The sequence below is a fragment of the Phyllobates terribilis genome, unplaced genomic scaffold (genome assembly GCF_046119375.1).
Source record: "Phyllobates terribilis strain yellow unplaced genomic scaffold, ASM4611937v1 Scaffold_12__6_contigs__length_324123572, whole genome shotgun sequence".
Classification (NCBI taxonomy): Eukaryota; Metazoa; Chordata; class Amphibia; order Anura; family Dendrobatidae; genus Phyllobates; species Phyllobates terribilis.
In genome coordinates, this window is record NW_027362772.1 from 278,788,599 (window position 1) to 278,802,818 (window position 14,220).

Sequence of the window (14,220 nt, forward strand, 5' to 3'; positions counted from 1 at the left end):
ATTCTTTATTTTAACAATCAATGAAAAACAAGTTTCAAATTAAGATGCAAGGTACAAAGAAGGGCAAACAGAAGTGACACCAAAGTACCACGTCTGTACAGGGAGTACACAATGATCTAGGCAAAAGTAATTCCTGGCTTCAAGAAGAAGGCTATCAATCTGAACATGATCCAATGGAGAGTAATATATACTATTCAATGCAGTACAGATATACAGCAGCATGTAATCAAATAATTTAGAACAGAAAAAACTCAAAAACTATTGGATGCCATTTGGAATTTTATCGGACTGCATTGGAAACATGTCTGCTGGATTGTCTTTAGATATAAATATTTATATATATGTATCATCTTTCGGGTGCATTACATTTTATGCTTCTACATGACTTTCCTCGTAATTTTGTGTATTTCATGCACTGTACTATTTACTGTACACACCAGTTGAGGTAGTATTGATTGGTGACATATGCTTGATTTTTGGTGATTGCATGCGCTATTATGGGCCGATGTGCGCCTGCGCCACTGCCCCCGATTTCCGCGCATGGATTTGGCTATCTTTATCCCCTGTGTGTGGCCCCGGATGCGTGATTGCACGTGCTGGAGACGCATACAGGGGGCGTGACGACCATTATCCATGGGGCCGAACGGGTTTGGTGCTGCCGCTCATGCGCTTGAGGCCTTCATTGATCCTGAGTTGCATGATGACGCCCAGTACTCATGGGGCAGAGCGGGTTTAAAACTACTAGGCACGCTCCATCTAAGATCCTCATTTATCTTGAGCTATGTGTTTCAATCACATGACACACCATGTGACCAATTGTGGGTGTATTTATAAAGGTCCTGTTCATTCTCTTTCACTTACTTGTCTCTTGATAAAGCTTTTTGCAAGCGAAACGTGCGTCGGGACACCTTTGCCACCTGTCCTCTGCATCCCCCTTGTCCCCATATACAATTGTGGTGAACCTGGGTTTGGTTTAAACATTTTTATGTGCTCCACTTGGAATATAAAGCCATATTCTATCCAGTATATCTCTGGAAAGATACCACACCATGTATATGGACTCTATCTTTTTAGCTTGGATATGATATGCCCTTACAGGTGGGACTGCGTTTTTCTTAAAGCACTTTGCACTTTCTTGTCATGCACTATATTTATATTATGGATATATTAATGTAAGTTATTGACTAAATAAAACTTTAACTTTTTTTGCCATTTTGTACTCATGGTTTTTTCTGTTCTAAATGTTACATGAGTAGGCTATTCTGGCTGACCCTGGATTTACCGGGGTTTCAGTCATTGTTTCTTTAAGATATGTTGGTCACTGTTTGTACATGTAATCAAACAATGTAGACGAGCATATAACATGGATCGCTAGTGACGCGCCCCCTAGAACCGTGGGGTACTCGCTACCGGGTTGGTCGGTTCCTTGGCATAGTCAAGGGGGCGTGACCCAGTCCGGGGCCCTGGGCGGTCAATAAAAAAGACAGTTTATTTAGGGGAAAAGTTTTGTGACGCCACCAGTGGTATGTGGCTATTGGTGGTCGCCGCTGCTGAAAGAGACCGCTGGGGCCGCTGGTCACGCAGCTGGGATGGATTTGCTCCCCAAGGGTAGAGCGGGGCCAAAGGGCTACCGGTACGGTTTATGTAGGGGATTGTGGATGTTGGGGTGCAGGACTGAGGGTGCAGATAATGACCAGACGACACAGGAATGGTGGTTTCCTCTGCCTTTACTTAATGTTTGATGGTGCAGACCAGGGCACTGGTAACAGAAGGTAATGGATATCCGGGCAGCCTGGAAGCAATTTGGGATCCACCTCGCCAGGTGGGGTTGTAGGCCTTCCTTCTGTGCTGTCCTCTTTGGCCCTGCTGCCTAAAGCTATGCTGCGACCCTCTTTCCTGAGTGATCGTTAAATCCTAGCCCGTATGGCAGGCAGCTCGGGCCTTTTACAGGTGTCGCTCCTTTGTGGGGGCTCCAGAATGCTGCTGAGTCACCGGGTGTTTGGTGGGGCCAGGAGACCTGCAGTCTCCTGCTCTCCGGATTTAGCTGCCGGGACTTCAGTACCCAAGCAACCACGGACTCCGGTGTCCGGTTTCTGGCGCTTTTCTCTGGGGCGAGCTTGGTCACAGCTCCCCTCCCCAGGTTCTCCCTCATCTTTCACTCACTCTTCTCCGTCCCCAACTGACTCTCCTAACCCCCACCTCCGGGCCCCAATTTAAAGGGGAAGCTCCCCTGAAATCAGGTTAGAGCGCCCCCTTCTAGTCTGGAGCCAGGAAAAGTGTTGGATGCTAGTGTTACCTGATAAGGTGACCCCTCCTTGCTTCCAAGTATGGCATCACCCCCTGTGAGGAAGGCAATGCCAATGCGGCAACCGGACTCCTGGGGTGCCACACTAGTAATTTATATAAAGGGCTTGTGCAGGGTTTACATGATAAGTCAAAGATAATAATAAACAAATACAACCGTGATTAAGAGGTAAGAACCCTCAGGGGACGTTTGAGGAAGCAAAATGTGAAACGCGCCTTGGGGCCATCTATCCACATCCTTACCAGGTTGTACATGAGGCTTTACATTTATACTGTGTGTCTTTGGTTGGGAATGGCTGGGATCTTCTCCCCTGTATATGTGGCACCCCAGGGGTCTGGTTTCCACAGTAACAGCCATGTTATGTCTGAGAGCAGGAGGGAGGTCTCTTGGTCAGGAATCCTATGCATGCCACACCTCCTGCCCAGTCCTGGGAGGGGAAGAACTTCCCCTATATAAAACTGGGGCTGAGGCAGGGTTAGGGAGTTCAGAGGCAGAGTTCAGCCAGGAGGGCTGACAGGGAGCTGTGGCTCCGGCTGGGGCCCAGCTCCTGGGCCATGCCCGGAGTAGAGAAGAAGTAGAGACAGAGAAGCAGATATAGGAAAAGAACATCAGGAGCTCTGTGGGAACAGTGCTACAAGGAGTCAGGGGCTGGCAGCTGCAGAGCTCGCCCTGACTGAGAAGTATCACCGGACCCGGAGTCCGAGGCTGTGGGGACTAATCTCTACCCAGCAGCAGAAACCGACCGGCAGGGGATTGCAGGTCCTCTGGCCCAGAAACCCGAAGGCACGGTCACACGCGTGGGACCAGCACCGCCATCGTGGAGCGGAAGCCATTAGAAGGCCCCGAGTCACCGGCCATACGGGTGAGCACCACACGGTACACTCAGGGACGTGGGCTACTTTTACCCGCCTCTAGCAAGGTAGCCAGAAGAGTACAGTTAGTTGGGAAGGCCTACAACTCCGCCTGGCCAGGGGAGATCCCGTCTGCTCAAGGACTGACCAGGCCCCGATTGCTAGCAAGTACTCCGGGAGGGTCTATCTTTGTCACCAGTAAAGACCCTGAACTACACCGCATCGTCTCTGAGTGGTTCCTGCTACCCCCATCATCCACGTCGGCTGCCCTGAGGCCATACCCCTCCCGTTGGGGGTTATACCATCCACGCTGCACCATCCTTCCACCAGCCTCAGCGGTCTGCCCTGCAGCGGCAGCTCCATAGCTGCATTCAACGGGTGGCGTAGTCATCCACCATCCACTGCTAATAGACTGCCACTTAGTCTGACTCCCTGGGCACGGACCGGGTCACCGCCACGAGACTACTACCCCCCATCTGATCCGGCTCCGGGTAGGCTCCCGCGTGCGCAACGCTGCGCGACTCAGGCCCAGGGGCGCGTCATATACCCTCTGCTATAATGTCAATCACGGATGTATTTGTTTATTATGATCTTTGCCTTATCATGTAAACCCTGCGCAAGCACTTTATAGAAATTACTAGCGATCCATGCTATATGCTCTTCTACATTATTTGATTACATGCTGCTGTATATCTGTACTGTATTGAATAGTATATATTACTCTCCATTGGATCATGTTCAGATTGATAGCCTTCTCCTTTCCTTGAAGTCAAGAATTACTTTTGCCTAGACCATAGTGTACTCGCTACATAGATGTGGCACTTTGGTGTCGCTTCTGTTTCCCCTTCTTTTTATCTTGCATTATTTGAAACTTCTTTTTTTTACTGATTGTTAAAATAAAGAATTCAAATTTTTACTTGATATGCTCCAGTTTCCTACACATTTCTCTGTTTTGTTTAGGTTTTTGGAAGAGCTTTATTCACAGACTGGTCTTTGTCCTCTTCAGTTACTAATATAAATCCTAATAAATGTCAGGCAAATTAGCACCATTCAGAATAAAGAAAGCTGCTTCTTTTAGGGCTTGTTCACACAACCGTATTTCCAGTCCGAATGATATGCGTGAAAAAATGTGGACAGCACTCAGACCAATGTTATTCAATGGCGCAGTGCAGAAGAGTGTTTTGTTTTTCACTAATCAAATCTGTATGTGAAAAAAATTGAAGCATGCACTAATATCTACCATAAATCAAATGATACTCGGTCATTCAAATCTGACTGTCCTGATGAAGTTATTTGATTGCTAAAATATATACAATTTATTTGCGTCACAGGTCGTTTCAGAAGCATCTAGCAGATAATCTGAGGATAATCCTGAGGACAGAATATCATGGCTACTACTTTTACCTCCCAGCAACAGTACATTGATGAATTTGACCCCAAAGTTTACTTACAGATGTACTATCGGGCTTCTGGAGAGAAGACAGAATTTATTTTAAAAAATCTGTATGAAACTTTCATTAAAGGTGAGAAATTCAGCAATTGTTTATTAATCTAAAGGTTCAATTTTCACATTTATCGTGTCATTATTACTCATATGGCTAGTTTACTGGAGTACTTTTTCACTTTCATGTAAAATCCTGGTTGCTAGTGTTATGAATCACCTGGTGAGGTGGATTTGCTAAGCTGCAGGTCAGGATAAGCAGCACGGATAGGAGGTGTTGATGCAGTGGAGTTGAATAGGCCAGATGGCACATGGAGCACCAAGTATCAGTAGATCTGGATATACTGAATGGCACATGGATCAGAGTAGCAAGAGATAAGTACAGGCACCTTGGAAAAGCAGACATGAGTGTGCAGACAACATCTTGGAGCGGCAGGTCAATGTATGTTGCCAGGAATCTTGGTACAACAGAGTCAATTGTGCAAACAGTACCTGGAAACAGCAGAGCTGAGATGGAAGATGGGTACCTTGTAGCAGAGCAAAAGGTGTGGACAGCTCATTTGAACATCAGAGCTGAGATGGCAGACAGGTACCATGCAGTAGCAGAACTAAATGTGTGGGCAGCACTTCGGAACAGCAGAACTGAGACAGCAGTTAGGCAAGTTGGAGAAGTAAAGTCAAGCGTGCAACACTACCTTGGAGCAACAGATCTGAGTCAGCAGTCAAGCATCTTGAGGTATCAGAGCCAAGCATGCGGTCAGTATGTGTCACCCTGACTTGGATGCCACAAGTGTAATTAAAGCTGTGTCTGAGAGCAAGGGGGAGGTTCTCTAGTCAGGGGAACATTAGCATGCAATGCCTCCTGTCTCAGGCCAGTAGGGGGAGCTGGCTGCCCCTATAAAAGCTGGTACTGGGGGCAGGGTTAGGGAGAACCAGATGACCTGTCTCAGGACTGAGACGTGTCTCAGCAGAGCAGGGACAGACAGCTGCACTGCACCTAAGAGGAAGTGTGGCAGGAGGAGAGCCACAAGCCAGGGACAAGAGGCGAAGAGAGCCTGTCTTGGCAGAGAAAAGACTTAATTTTTACCAGACTTTGGTGTCTGAGGCTGGAAGGATTCCACATCCCCCAGCAGAGAACCAGTCCGCAAGGGACTGTACATTCCTTGGCCTAAGAAGCCTGGAGGCCCTGCCACAACCGAAGGGACCAGTAAAGCCGTACGAGGCTGGGAGCAGAAAGGAACCCACGTCGCAGGCCATACAGGCGAGAATACACGGAAAGCTCGGAAACGTGGGCTGTTACCCTATCAGGAGGAGATAGCCAGAAGGAGCGCAGAAAGCATGGTAGGCCTACAACCTCACCCTGACAAGGGACAATTTTCCCGTTGCTCTCAGACATCCAGGTCCCCTCCTAGCCGGGACTGTTTATGGGTGAGTTTACCTGTTGTAGTAAAGACCCTGGACTGCAACTTGTTGTCTGTGTGCTCCTTGCTCCTCCAGCACTATCAGCACTGGGATTCTCACTACCATCACTCCCACCATCCATTATACTGCCCTGGGGCCGCACTCTTCCCGTGGGGAGTCACACTACCCTAGCTGCACACCTCATCAGCCCCAGCGGTCTGCATGCAGCGGCGGTTCCTAATAACCGCAATCCACGGGTGGCGTAGTCGGACATTATCAGCAGAACGTAGCAGACTACCATTGGCCTGACCACCCTGAGCCACGGAACCGGGTTGCCACTACTACTCCCACCGTTTCCCTAATTGCCCGGATCCGAGTGCCCCACGGCCCAGGGGGCGAGTCAGCTTTGGCGTAGTCGGCAGGATTTCGTGCCCGCAACCACCGGGTACTGCGTGCCTGAAAAAGACTTTTGTAACTTATCTGTGGCGAAGTTTCCCGCCGTCTGGAGTCGTTTCCTGCCATACGGAGCCGATTCCCGCCATCAGACGCCATCTTGGACCTTTTCCCGCCGTCTTCTGCCGTCTTCCCGCCATCTGCAGCTGTTTCCCGCCATCGGACGCCATCTCCAGGACGCCGCGCGGGAAGAAGAGGGGCGTGGACGTCAAAACCGCGCGAGATCCGAAGCTCCGCCCCACGCACCTACGCTGCGCAAGGTCCTGGAAGGGAGAGAGAGCGACGCTGACGTCATCAGGACGCGACGCCAGGTCCTCGTCCACAGCAGCAGCAGCGGAGCCGCGGCCTACAGAAGATGATCGTCGGAAGGTAGGCCACGGTCCACTATGGGGGTAGAAAGATGTCGGACACAGAGGCGCCCACTACCACCAACGCAGCTGCAGCAGCGGTGATGCCCTTTTCCCTGCCCTACATCCCTGGAGCGGCCTGGCTGCCCAAATACTCAGGGGAGCCCCATGCCCTAACTGACTTCAAGGAAAGGCTATACAGTTTGTTCCACGTTTACCCCCTGACAGAGGAACAGAAGGTCAGCATATTAACAGGGCAGTTAACTGGCGCAGCCCAAAGGGAGGTAAAATCATGGCCCACTGAGGAGAAAAGGACTGTGAAGGGTATTCTGGCCCGGCTGCGGGGTACCTTTGACACACGTACCTCCGCTGAAATTAAAATGAGGTTCTATGGGTGTAAGCAGCGGGCACAGGACAGCATCAGAGACTATGCCCTAAATCTGCAGGAAGCCTTGAGGGCTATCCAACAAACTGACCCTGGCAGTGTGCAGGAAACGGACAAACTGCTAACAGAACAATTCATAGAAGGTCTGCTGTCCAGCGCCCACAGGGCCCAGCTGCGCCTCATGTTCTTTCAGAACCCCGACCTGACCTTTGCCCAATTTAAGGACAGGGCCATAAGGGTGCTCCGTGAATCTGCAACCAGTGGCGCTATAAATCCCCGGCGCCCTGCTATCACCTACCACCAGGAGGCGGCGCCCTCCTCTATGGACTCCGTGGAGGCTGATGCACAGGCCCTGAACCAAGCCCCGTCGAAAGACCTGCACCACCAAGTCCAGGAGCTGACCAGGAACGTTGCGGCGTTGACCAGGACCGTCCAGGCGTTGCAAGTGGACCCGTCAAGACCCATCGAGCTGGCTTCAAGTCCGGAGGATGTCCCGTGGCGTCGACAGAGGAGGATCCCGTCGTTCCGAGGGAGGCCCACAGACCGCTACGCAGAGGATGGACAGCCCATTTGCCGTCGATGCAACCAGCCCGGACACCTTTCCAGGTACTGTAATTTAAACGGGTCCAACCTGGGGCAGAGAGCCAACCCCCAGGCATAAGATCACCAGGCCCTTACAATTGGCGTAATAAGTACGTTGGGGGGCGCCCGGTTTTACCCGTGGTGCTGGACGGTATCCCCATGAGCGCCTTGCTGGATACTGGGTCGCAAGTAACCACTATCCCTTATGTACTTTTTAAGCAGTATTGGACTGATGCTGATATCACACGGTATCCAGACAATAACTTGAGCATCATCGCCAGTAATGGCTTACCCGTGCCGCAGATGGGGTTCAAGGAGATGACCATTAAAATTGGTAAAGTTGAGCTGCCGGCACAGGGGGTGATTATTGTGGACATTGACCGTCGTGAAAGTCACCCTAAAATAACTGTGGGTACTAACGTAATTGAAAATTGTCTTTCAGAGGTAATTGTAATCTTACAACAGGTGGCGGTGAATGTTAGTTCCAGCCAACAGAGAGTCCTCAACAAGGAGATAAAAGCCCTGATGAGACGGCAGCAGGTAGAACTGTCTGGTGGTGAGATCGGTAGCGTAAGACTCAGTGATCCATTCCCCATTTCCATGCCTCCCAAAAGTGAAATGATGATCTGGTGTCGGACTGCAATCGGGTTGAGAGGTAGAGACTACCAAGCCATGGTAGAACCCGTGTACTCAGACAGCAGGCCCACCATTTTGACAGCCCGGGGGGTGGTTGATGTCCGTCATGGGAGGGTGCCCGTCCGCATCCTCAACATTGGGGAGAGGGAAGTACACTTACCCAGGTACGCTACACTCGCCAAACTGTTTGTCGTCGAACACAAAGCTATCAGGGCCGTGGAACCCTTGCCTCCATCTCCTCAGGCGGAGGGTAATGGCTCCCAGAAACAAAAGGAGGACTGGTGCCAGAAACTCCATGTGGGTGCTGACTCCACTCCCCTGCACCAAAAACAAGGAGTCTACCGGGTGGTACAGGAGTACGAGAGAGTCTTTAGTAAGCACCCGCTAGACTTCGGCAGAGTAAAGGGGATAGAACACCACATCCCCACAGGGAGCCACCCACCAATAAAAGAGAGGCACAGACCGGTACCCCCTGCACATTATCAGAACGCCAAGGGTATGCTGCGGGAAATGAAAGAAGCTGGGGTCATTAGAGATAGCTGTAGCCCCTGGGCAGCCCCTTTGGTTCTGGTCTAAAAGAAAGACGGCACCATGAGAATGTGCGTCGACTATAGACAAATCAACCGTATCACCCACAAAGACGCATATCCGCTGCCTAGAATAGAAGAGTCTTTAGCCGCACTAAAATCAGCTAACTTCTTTTCTACTTTGGACCTTACTAGCGGGTACTGGCAGGTTCCTGTGGCAGAGGCTGACAAGGAGAAGACCGCCTTCACCACCCCGATGGGACTGAGTGAGTTCAACTGTATGCCCTTCGGGCTCTGCAATGCACCAGGGACATTCCAGCGGCTGATGGAATGCTGTCTAGGGCACCGAAACTTCGAGACGGTCCTCCTTTACCTGGACGACGTGATCGTCTATTCGAAAACCTACGAGGACCATCTAAAGCACCTGACCGAGGTGTTCGAAGCCCTGGCAGGCTATGGCCTGAAGGTGAAACCATCGAAGTGTCACCTGCTGAAACCAAAGGTCCAGTACCTAGGGCACGTGGTAAGCGCGGAAGGAGTGGCCCCCGACCCTGACAAGGTCACGGCAATCAAGAGCTGGCCAAGCCCCTCGAACATCAAAGAGGTGAGACAGTTTCTCGGGTTGGTAGGCTAATATCGAAGATTCATCCCCGGGTTCACCAAGATGGCAGCTCCTATGCAGGACCTCCTGATCGGACAGTCTAAGTCCAGGAGCCAAAAGCCGCCCTTCAAGTGGGATAAACCGGAAGAGGAGTCCTTCCACCAGCTAAAGATGGCCCTCACAGGGGATGAGATCCTGGCCTACCCTGATTATGGCCAGCCTTTCATTCTCCACACAGATGCCAGTAATGTGGGACTGGGAGCCGTATTGTCCCAAAACCAACAGGGCAGAGAACGAGTGATCGCATACGCCAGCCGGAAGCTGAGGCCCACCGAGAGGAACCCGGAGAATTACAGCTCCTTCAAGCTAGAATTCTTGGCGGTGGTGTGGGCCGTGACGGAACGCTTCAAGCATTACCTGGCCTCCGCAAAGTTCACCGTGTACACGGACAACAACCCGTTGACACACCTGGACAATGCAAGACTGGGTGCCCTGGAACAGCGGTGGATGGCCCGTCTCTCCAACTATGACTTCGTGATCAAGTACCGGGCAGGCAAAACCAACGCCAACGCGGACGCCCTATCAAGAATGCCTCACTTACCTGAAGGTGACGAAGACCCAGAAGAGCTGGAGGAGGTAGAACTCCCCGCGTTTCACCGGTATGGAGCCGCTCAACACTCTTACCGCGTGAAGGAGGAGGATCTAACAACTGTGATGATCAATCCCCTACCTCACCACAGCTGGGCCGAGACCCAAGATAGTGACCCTGCAGTCCGCCTGGTGAAAGATCTGCTGACCCGGGAAGACGCCCGCCTAGATCCAGATGCCCCAGAGGAAGCCAAGCAGCTATGGAAAGAGAAGAGCAAGCTGTTCCTCTACGAAGGCAAGTTGTGCAGAAGGATTGTTAACCACCGGACGCACGAGCTGACCTGGCAAGTCGTGGTCCCAAGGCGGGATGCAGCTATGGTCCTGGGGGCTTACCATGACAGAGCGGGACACTTCGGTTGGAAGAAACTGGAGTTCCTGCTAAGAGGAAGGTTCTTTTGGGTCGGCATGAGAGGAGCTGTAGAAAAGTGGTGCAGAGACTGTGGCCCTTGTCACCTGAGGAGGAAGGACCGTGCCAGCCAGAAGACACCCTTGAGGTCCATCGTCACCACGCAGCCTCTTGAGCTGGTAGCTCTGGACCATGTCAAATTGGCTCCCAGCCGGTCAGGATACATCTATGCCCTGACAATCGTGGACCACTATTCCCGTTTTCTAGTGGTGGTCCCGGTAAAGGACTTCACAGCCCAAACAGCGGCCAGAGCCTTCCAGCAATACTTCTGCCGTCCACACGGGTATCCAGAACAGGTCCTGACAGAACAGGGTCCAGAGTTCGAGGCTGAAATCTTCCAGGAGTTCTGCAACCTCTATGGCTGTAAGAAAATACGGACAACGCCTTACCACCCCCAAACCAACGGGATGTGTGAGAAGATGAACAATATAGTCATTGATCTCCTGAAGACGTTGCCCCTGGAGGAACGCAGCCTGTGGCCAGAAAAACTGCCGGACTTGATAGACCTATACAACAATATCCCGGTGAATGCTACAAACTGCACCCCGGCTTACCTGATGCGAGCTAGACCAGGTAAGCTGCCCGTAGACCTGGAGATGGGAGTCCTAATACCTGAGGACACCTCCCCGGATGCGGACTGGGATACGGAAAGGCAACTGCAGTACAAGAAGGTACAGGAGAGTGTGGAGAAGAGCCTGGCCCAGGTGAGAGAGAGGCAAGAAAAACTCTTCAATCAACACGCCCCTGCTAGTTCCCTAGAACCTGGTAAGCAAGTCCTAAAGCGAAAGAGAAGGCTACATAAGTTGGACGACCAGTGGGAAAGGGAACCCTACACCGTACTGCAGTCTGACCACGACAACCCAAAGGTGTGCGTAATCACCAAGGACGGAGGAGAAACCACTAGTGTCGTCTCCAGAGACCACCTCAAAAGGTGCCCCGAGCAACTCCGTAGTGCAGAAGAGGATCAGAGTGACCTTGAACCCACAGAGGACAAGGAAGAAATGATCAGCACCGTTCTCGGAGAGTTCCCTCAGTCCTGGACTCGCATAAATGATGCCATAGTGGTACCCGTCCTGCATTTCCTGCAACCGGCACAGCAACAACCAACACCAGAGCCGGAAGGTGAAGAGGAGCAAGCGGTTCCAGAGGCAGAAGAGCCTGTACCAGCAGCCCAGGAGAGTCAACCCTCTGCTGACAGTGAGCCTGCCATGCCTGCGGTAAGCCAAAGGACCCGCAGACAGCTGCCTGCCCTACCTGTACACCCAGCTGGTAGCTGCACCCCTAACGCTAGTGGGGAAAGCCAGGTTGGTCCACCACCAGACAGTGGGCTACGTAGGTCAACCAGGAGCACAAAGGGACAGATACCCGCTCGCTGGAGAATATAGAGTGTACTAAATTGTAAATAACCTTGTTGCCAAATGTTGAATTGTTTGCAAAGTTACATGCATGTTTGGTAATTCTGTGTTTCAGTTTCTTGCAGTTACCGTAAGGACTCACAGGTTATGGACTTTTTATAACCAGGACCTTGTATGGACTGTGTTCGGAGCCTAACCCAGGAATGAACTAAGACTGTGAAGGACTTGGGGTAGGACAGACCCCCACCTGGTTAAGGCTCCCCGTTGTATTGGTGATATGGACACCCGGTCACAGGCCACACTGTGACCTTAAGAACTCAATCTGTGCGTCACTTGTATATTAATGTTTTATTGTTATGCATATTGTCTTTGTTTATTGTTTAGTCCCGGAGTACTAAATTTCACTAGGGGGGAATGTGTCACCCTGACCTGGATGCCACAAGTGTAATTAAAGCTGTGTCTGAGAGCAAGGGGGAGGTTCTCTAGTCAGGGGAACATTAGCATGCAATGCCTCCTGTCTCAGGCCAGTAGGGGGAGCTGGCTGCCCCTATAAAAGCTGGTACTGGGGGCAGGGTTAGGGAGAACCAGATGACCTGTCTCAGGACTGAGACGTGTCTCAGCAGAGCAGGGACAGACAGTTGCACTGCACCTAAGAGGAAGTGTGGCAGGAGGAGAGCCACAAGCCAGGGACAAGAGGCGAAGAGAGCCTGTCTTGGCAGAGAAAAGACTTAATTTTTACCAGACTTTGGTGTCTGAGGCTGGAAGGATTCCACATCCCCCAGCAGAGAACCAGTCCGCAAGGGACTGTACATTCCTTGGCCTAAGAAGCCTGGAGGCCCTGCCACAACCGAAGGGACCAGTAAAGCCGTACGAGGCTGGGGCAGAAAGGAACCCACGTCGCAGGCCATACAGGCGAGAATACACGGAAAGCTCGGAAACGTGGGCTGTTACCCTATCAGGAGGAGATAGCCAGAAGGAGCGCAGAAAGCACGGTAGGCCTACACCCTCACCCTGACCAGGGCCAATTTTCCCGTTGCTCTCAGACATCCAGGTCCCCTCCTAGCCGGGACTGTTTATGGGTCAGTTTACCTGTTGTAGTAAAGACCCTGGACTGCAACTTGTTGTCTGTGTGCTCCTTGCTCCTCCAGCACTATCAGCACTGGGATTCTCACTACCATCACTCCCACCATCCATTATACTGCCCTGGGGCCGCACTCTTCCCGTGGGGAGTCACACTACCCTAGCTGCACACCTCATCAGCCCCAGCGGTCTGCATGCAGCGGCGGTTCCTAATAACCGCAATCCACGGGTGGCGTAGTCGGACATTATCAGCAGAACGTAGCAGACTACCATTGGCCTGACCACCCTGAGCCACGGAACCGGGTTGCCACTACTACTCCCACCGTTTCCCTAATTGCCCGGATCCGAGTGCCCCACGGCCCAGGGGGCGAGTCAAGTACAATATAGCAGCAGAGCTAAGTCAGTAGTAAGCACCTTGAGTAGCAATAGATAAAGAGCCCAATAGTGTGGACAACATGTTGGAGGAGCAGAGGTGTATTTGTCAGGAAGCACACTATAGATACTTACTGCAGTGCCCAGCAATAGCAGGGATGAGGTAAGCAAGTGTTAGACATCTTAAGAGGCCTACAATGGGGACATCTTGGGTACACGCCTGGTTACTACAATAACCGAATGCATAAAAGAGCAAAGAAAGAAAGCTGCGGCAGAGGAGAAATGCATAGACTTGTTACTAAATTTAAAGGGGGTGTTCCTTAGAGGTTTCAACCCCCGAAAAACTACAATTTTTAATTTCTGTGTGATGCATTAGATGCGATAGTGATAACCTACTGTCACATGTACCAATTGTCTATCTCTATTCAAGTCAGCCCATATTCTCATATAAAATGTTTCAAAACCTTAAAGCTCATTGCCTCATGTAATGCTGAGGACCACTAAGCTCATTGCCTTTTTGTGAGAAACTCTTGAAGTGAACACCTGTTTCCTTTCTACATGAGATGGAAACCATTCTACCACGAGTGGCCACTACATCCTATGTTCTATCTATATCTCATCTTTAATAATGGGTTTTGGGCCCCACACAACCAATACTGAACCTACTGCCCTTATCAACCATCTACCGGTAAATGGATCATATCAGGGGTCACATAAAAAAAATACACAATGACAACAAAAGTAATTAACTGGTGATAAACTGGCATATCCCAGATGAACAACCCTTTTACTCTTGCATAGATTTGGCTGTAATTTTGAATTCCTAATAT

At 51.0% G+C, this 14,220-nt stretch overlaps 1 protein-coding gene across 2 annotated transcripts in view; it reads left to right on the forward strand.

Moving 5' to 3' along the window:
- LOC141172611 (nicotinamide N-methyltransferase-like) overlaps nucleotides 1-14,220 on the forward strand; it is an 81,815-nt gene that overhangs the window by 13,863 nt on the left and 53,732 nt on the right. For both annotated transcript variants that reach the window (XM_073657014.1, XM_073657013.1), the window contains one exon: nucleotides 4,488-4,679. In XM_073657014.1, the coding sequence (XP_073513115.1) occupies nucleotides 4,544-4,679 (136 nt within the window). In that variant the 5' untranslated portion in view covers nucleotides 4,488-4,543. The remainder of the gene's footprint in view (nucleotides 1-4,487; nucleotides 4,680-14,220) is intronic.